The sequence below is a fragment of the Sinocyclocheilus anshuiensis genome, unplaced genomic scaffold (assembly GCF_001515605.1).
Source record: "Sinocyclocheilus anshuiensis isolate Anshui unplaced genomic scaffold, SAMN03320099.WGS_v1.1 scaffold1306, whole genome shotgun sequence".
NCBI lineage: Eukaryota > Metazoa > Chordata > Actinopteri > Cypriniformes > Cyprinidae > Sinocyclocheilus > Sinocyclocheilus anshuiensis.
In genome coordinates, this window is record NW_015558625.1 from 36,291 (window position 1) to 43,157 (window position 6,867).

The 6,867-nt window shown below is 34.9% G+C and overlaps 1 protein-coding gene across 1 annotated transcript in view; it reads left to right on the top strand.

Moving 5' to 3' along the window:
* dhx35 (DEAH-box helicase 35) overlaps window positions 1-6,165 on the top strand; it is a 31,666-nt gene extending 25,501 nt beyond the window's left edge. The window contains exons 18-21 of the mRNA XM_016476783.1: window positions 351-432; window positions 1,993-2,064; window positions 2,167-2,278; window positions 4,663-6,165. Of these exons, the coding sequence (XP_016332269.1) occupies window positions 351-432; window positions 1,993-2,064; window positions 2,167-2,278; window positions 4,663-4,701 (305 nt within the window). The 3' untranslated portion in view covers window positions 4,702-6,165. The remainder of the gene's footprint in view (window positions 1-350; window positions 433-1,992; window positions 2,065-2,166; window positions 2,279-4,662) is intronic.
* The last annotated feature ends 702 nt before the right edge of the window (window positions 6,166-6,867 follow it).

The window sequence follows — 6,867 nt, forward strand, 5'->3', positions numbered from 1 at the left end:
CCCCTTAGCTGTTATAAATTCACTGTAAACCACGGCTTCACGGGGCTTATTGCTTTTATAAAACGGTTATTCCATATACGTAGTAAGGTTTCACAAAATAAAACAGAGCAAATAAAGTGTAATGATATAAATAAAAACATTATTCTTTCACCAAACAATGTAGCTCCTCAGAAACAGTTGTAGTTCCAACAAAGTGGTTGCCGAGCAACACACAGAAGTAAACAAAGGTGTGTGTTTGTAGAGTAATTTACAACAGGTTTCTCCGTTTTATAATGTCGTATCAGTGTGTCATTACATGACTGTATTTCGTATGTGTTCAGTGATTTCTCACTCTTCTGTCTGTGCTGCAGGTGATCCGGATGTGATTCTCAGATGTATTGTGTCTGGTTTTTTTGCAAATGCCGCCCGAATGCATCACTCCGGCTCCTACAGGTCGGTTGACTGTTCCCGCCATAAATGTGTCTTTTGCAGTGTTGGGGAAAGTTACTGTTAAAAGTAATGCATTACAATATTGAGTTACTCCCTAAGAAAGTAACTAATTGCGTTACTTAGTTTATTTTTATGGAAAGTTATGTGTTAATTTACTTTTGGGTTACTTTTTCCTCATCTGTGCTGGGCTTGCTTGTTTATTTTTAATATAAAAAGTTCTATTTTTGGCTAACAGAAAAGCCCTTTCACACCAGAAGTGAAATGAATCCGCCTCAAGCTGAAGGAAATGGAAATTCACGTCTCTAGTAGAGGGCGCAGCTCAAACAAACCTTTCATGGATTTATATATATTTATATCAAGACATTTTTGCATATTAGTGTAGTTGAATTGGATCATTGAAGGTCAGCAGCAAATACATTGGTTAATAAAATTGGATTAAATGCATAAAGGATTTTTGTTATTTAACATATTTAATTATTGCAGGTTTGCGTCATATTCTGAGTTTGCGTTTCACTGTTTTTATTCATTTTGAGGAACACTAAATCTGTTTTTGTGCTGTAAGATGAGTAAATACATGTTTTATTTATATTTATATATAAATAAATATGTATATAATATTTTAAATAAATATAACAAATGTTGTATATTAAATATGATAAATAAATAAATATTTTAAATATAAATAAAATATTTTATAAATATTTATATAATAAGGACAACACACATTAATCAACATTTCTGTAAATGTGCCAGTGTTAGCCAGCCAGCTAATGTTCAGCTGCAGTCCTTTGGCAAGATGTCTCAGAGCCCTTCAAAATATCAAGAAGAATAAACAAAAAAACAAGAAGACATCAGTACGCTAATACAATAACAACAATCAACACAATTAGCCATGCAAGCACTAGGGGTGTGCGATATTGACAAAAAATTATATCTCGATATTTTCTGGGATTTTATCGATAACGATAATTAGACGATATTTTGGTGAGTGTGTTATTGTGCCGGTAATATGAAGTGGTATAAATATATACATTTTCTGCCATCATGTCTTGAATTTGTGATCATTCTAAATGTATTTTAATAGACTGAATCATGCAGTGAAAGAACACACTAAATGCGCACACGCACTAGTCTAGACTTCACGTAATGTATGCGTGCGCTCTGTAGGGATGTTTTGAATGGTTTTTGCAAAATACTCGATAATGTCAAATCGCACATCTTTAAACAACAATTACGATATTATCGCAGACGATATATATCGCACACCCCTAGCAAGCACACGTATCAGTAGGTGTGTGTGCAGGCATGCTGGACAAATATTAACCATACATAAAGCACAATTATGGGTTAATAAAATAACACGCACCTAAATCAGTCGACACATGAGAAGCAAAGTAACTGGTGTTACTTATTTGAAAAATATATTTTCCTGTAAAAATAGTAAAAGTAATGCGTTACTTTACTAGTTACTTGAAAAAGTAATCTGATTCCACATCTCGCGTTTCCCCCAACACTGCTCTTTTGTTTGTGGCTAATCGTCCTCTAATGTTGTTGATTGTCCAGGACTCTCCGTGATGACAGGGAACTGTTCATTCACCCTGATTCGGTGCTGTATGGAGAAAAGCCCCCAAAATGGTACTTATATAAACCCAGGGGAATTAATGGTGCTTATTCCATTTAGTTTGTTGGTTTTTCACTGAATACTAACTGAACTCTTTGTTTGGGGACGCGGCGCAGGGTGGTCTTCAACGAGGTGGTTCAGACCAGCAAGTACTACATGCGTGACGTGACGGCGGTCGAGTCCTCCTGGCTGGTGGAGCTGGCGCCTCACTTCTATAAACAGGCCAAGGTGAGAGCGACACAAACCACACAGCATTTACAGGCAGATGAGCTGATCTAGACGCCTCTCCTCTGTCGGGAGTAGTGTTGTCACGGTACCAACATTTCAGTATTCGGTACCAATACCAGTGAAAATCCACGGTTCTCGGTACCAATTTCGGTACCAAAGCAAAACACAAAAACATTCTAATTAAAAAATGTGACTATACTTTCATTTAATCCAAACTGTGGGATTTAAAAAAACCTAGAGTTATTCAGCCAAAAATAACAACTAAGTTAGCTAAAAAAAAAAAAGCCCAGAACTTCTGACTGATATGACACAAACATGTTAACCATTTGCACATTCTCTAACACGCATATTTTAGATTCACAATTCATTTAAAAGCCTCTGGTGTGTAAAAATAGTAAATATCATCATGTCCTCCTGTTTTTTTTACCCTAATAAAAGTTATCAGAGCATTAAATAGTTAATAAAGAAACTTAATTCTAATGCTCATTACATTAGTGTTAGCCGCGCTTATGCTAACGATTAACTACTCTAATAACAGCGTTCATTTCAATCCGACATTCAAATTAAAATGTTTTTATATTGTTTGTCAGCACACATAGCCTAAGTTACTATGAATGTGGATCAACTAGCCGAGTAGACAAATATGAATGTTTATTCATAACCATGCTGAAAAGTCAATGTTAACTGATGCTAACTGTCTAGCAAACGAGCTTGCTGGTGCTAAATTGAGGTAATTTTTTAAAAATAAAGTCCAAATATTTTTATTCAACCACCTAGATAGATTACATCTGAGGGAAAAAGAAAGGATGTGATGTATAAAATTAAATGATAAAAGTAGCCTATATAAAACTGCAAAATAAACATCCATCTATCTGTACTTTTTACTTAAGTACATACAAAATCAATTACTTTCGTCCTTTCACTCGAGTAAAATTGAAAACGGAGTACTTTAACTGGAGTAATATTTTATTATACGGATCTGTACTGTACATTGTGTAATTCGTCCACCACTGCTAACGATTAACTACTCTAATAACAGCAATGTTCATTTCAATCCGACATTCAAATTAAAATATTGAATAAGGTTCATAACAGAAGCGGTGTTTCCCTCAGACTTGCACTCTATTTGTGGCGGCATATATATGCAAATTCATTCTCTGCCAGCAGGAGGCGCTTGTAGAGCGGGAGAGATCAGGTTTCCCCGGTAACGGCTGTAATCAAATAAGCGCTGCGCTCACAAACGCTGCTCAGGCATTACAGGCAAGATGAAATGAGAATGACATCCATAATTTTCTGAAGACAGTCGTTTCCTTCAGAAATACAGTGATATAAAAACACCCGCACCGGGTTTCGACTTTGACACGTGCAGTGCTCATGTTTATTCAACAAAGTCAAAGGCGGGCGCCACAAATAACTCAATGTATGGGAAACACTGATCTAAATATAAAAAATTAAAATGAAAATCCTTAATCATGTTTGTTTATAAATGTTTAAAAAATTGTTTAAAATGTCTGCTCACCAAAGCTGCATTTATTTGATCAAAAACACAATAAAAACAGTAATATTATAAAATAGTATAACAATTTAAAATAACAGTTTTCTATATATGTTAAACTGTAATTTATTCCTGTGATCAAAGCTGAATTTCCAGCATCATTGCTCCAGTCTTCAGTGTCACATGATCTTCAGAAATCACCCTAATATGCTGCTCGAGAAACATTTCTGATTATTATCAATGTTGTGTATTTTTGTGCAAAAAAGTTTTTTTTTTAAAGATCCTTTGTTGGACTGAAAACGCACTTATATTCCATTCATGTAGTACTGTCAAACGATTAATCGCATCCAAAATACAAGTTTTTGTTTACATGTCACATGATCTTCAGAAATCACCCTAATATGCTGCTCGAGAAACATTTCTGATTATTATCAATGTTGTGTATTTTTGTGCAAAAAAGTTTTTTTTTTAAAGATCCTTTGTTGATTGAGAACTTCAAAAGAACAGCATTTATCTGAAATAGAAATTGTTTGTAACATTATAAATATCTACACAGTTGCTTCTGATTAATTGAATGCATCCTTGCCGAATTTAAAGTATTAATTTCCCCCTGAAAAACATTATCACCTTTAAAGTTTAAATTAAAAACTGGTTTTACTGAATCATTTATACAAATGCTTCAACAAAAATACAAGCCAATTCCTTTCATTACAAAATCAATGAACCTCACTAGTCATATTTGCTCTTTGCTACAGTTAAATACGTTTTGGTTGTTGTTGATGTCACACAAAAATATATTAACATGGCTTTTTTATACAAAAACAGACTAATAGTGCCTTTAAAAAATGGCTTTTTTCCCCCACCTCTGCTTCTCTGATTTGTCTAATAGCACGGGTCTCTGAACAGCAAGCGGGCCAAAGTCTTCTGAGCTCAGCTACATCCACACTTCCAGGTTTTTGCTGAACAGCTGGCCATAGATAGAGGAAGATCTTAAGGAACCGCTCCTCTAAAACTAAAGGAACTATTAAGTACACACATGCACACTTTAGTGTTTATTGCAGCTGGAAGGCAAAAGGAACAGTGTGGTATTTTGTATATACAAATGTATGTGATACATTTATGCGGTCATGGTCATCTTTGTATTATTTAACAGCCATTGGAATAACTTGACTGTGATTTTGTTGTTTACTGTTTGAGAGTGAGAGAATGACTGGATGGATGGATGGATAGATATTGATGATTTACAGCTTTACAACATCGCACGAAGCCCTACCCTCAACAGTAACCATAATATTACTATAATAAGCTACTTTGTACCAGTTATTTCAAACCCTCATGGGAGAAATACTGTGTAGCTCAAACGTAGTGGCCTTTTAACCATTATGTGCCAAATATTATAAATCCGTAGAACATTTCCTGATGTATGTGGAATGTGAAATGAATTGTAGTTACACTGTCAGCATGAGACAAAAAAGTGCCATTTTTTAATATTATATATATATAGGTCCCCATAAAGTAGCCTTGTTATGCACCTCTGGCCTAAAAACTGTGTTATTAGGTGTAATTATTCATTTCATAGTGTAGTGTAAGATCTCATTTAGGAAAGATCAGCCATGACTTGTTCAGTGTGGTGAGTGAATAGCACAGCGAATGAGACGCCTCAGGGAGGAGCTTCTTTCTTATTAAAGTAAATGGGGTGCTAACTGTGGATATGGCAACCCTTCTCAGGCCACGCCTCTTCTGGGCGTGGCGTTTAATAGGAAGGCTGAGGTGCCAATCATGTGGGTGGAGGCGGAGCCTCTGTCATAATGTGATGTTTTGACAACGTTTGTGATGTTTTAGTTTTACTGTGACATGTTGGTCCCTGCATAGTTTATTATATCCCAAAAAATTTAATTAAAATCTACATTCAAGGTTACTTCTGTAACATTATTACCAAATGTCTTCAAGACAACACACATGGTTATAGAGTATATGTAGTCGGTAGCCTTGAGTAGTGTAGATTTAGCTGCTGACAGAGTCCTGTGCAGTCTTATTGATAGCAGTTTAAACGTTCTTGCATGTCTTTAAACAATACAGATCTCACGAAGTTTCACAGCAGTGCGGTTATTTGTGGAGGAAATCAAATAATCATACCTTACTCTGACTCTGTCCAGATGTGCTGCTCCAGAGCTCTGTGTGGCAGAGAGTCAAATAAAGTCTGATGTTCACTGTAAAAACACGTGTCGAGTCTCTACTGAGGTCTGTTTTACATAGAATAAAGAAGGAAACTGGAAAACTATGCGGTTTGGATTTGTATAAAAGTGTCCATGTGATGCTGGTAAATATTAAAACTGCTTCATGTTTTAGGACTTGACACTCAAATACAGGCTACAAATAATAGCAAAGATATCGAACTACATGTTATGATTAAAACAAGTGTGTGATTGACCAGAAGGTGTCAGTGTTGGTCAGAGAAATACATTCAGTCTGACTCAGAAACATTTCATCAGATTATGAACTATTCTCTTGTCTAGCATGTGCTAATACATGTGCACATCTGAAATAACCATATTACAGTCTTTTGGAGACACTTTGAGGTCAGCAGGAGGTTTGGGGTTAGTAGGAATCTTTTTGTTTGTTTTGAAAGAAGTCTGTTATGCTCACCAATTAATTTTTTTGTTAAAAGCAGTAATATTGCAAACTATTATTACATTTAAAAAATAACTGTCTCCTATTTGATCACTGCTGTAAGTATAAATGGCTTAATGAACTCCATATATATATGAATATATATATATATATATATATATATATATATATATATATATATACAGTATATCATTTATATCATTTATATGGCTCATATTTTATGATCTAGCCAGAATATGGAGCTCATTCTCAAGGTGGAAAAAAAAAAAATATTTATAGGACCAACTGACAAGACAAGTTATGTTATACCGATATAGCAGTCTGTTAATACATGTAATTAGTAATCATTTCAGTTCTTCACAACATGTGTGTTTGTTACTTTAATAGAGCTGTTCTGTTTCTGTGTGCTCAGGTAACTATGAGAGCCTGACTCCACAGGTGGCGTTCATGTTTAATAAAGCTG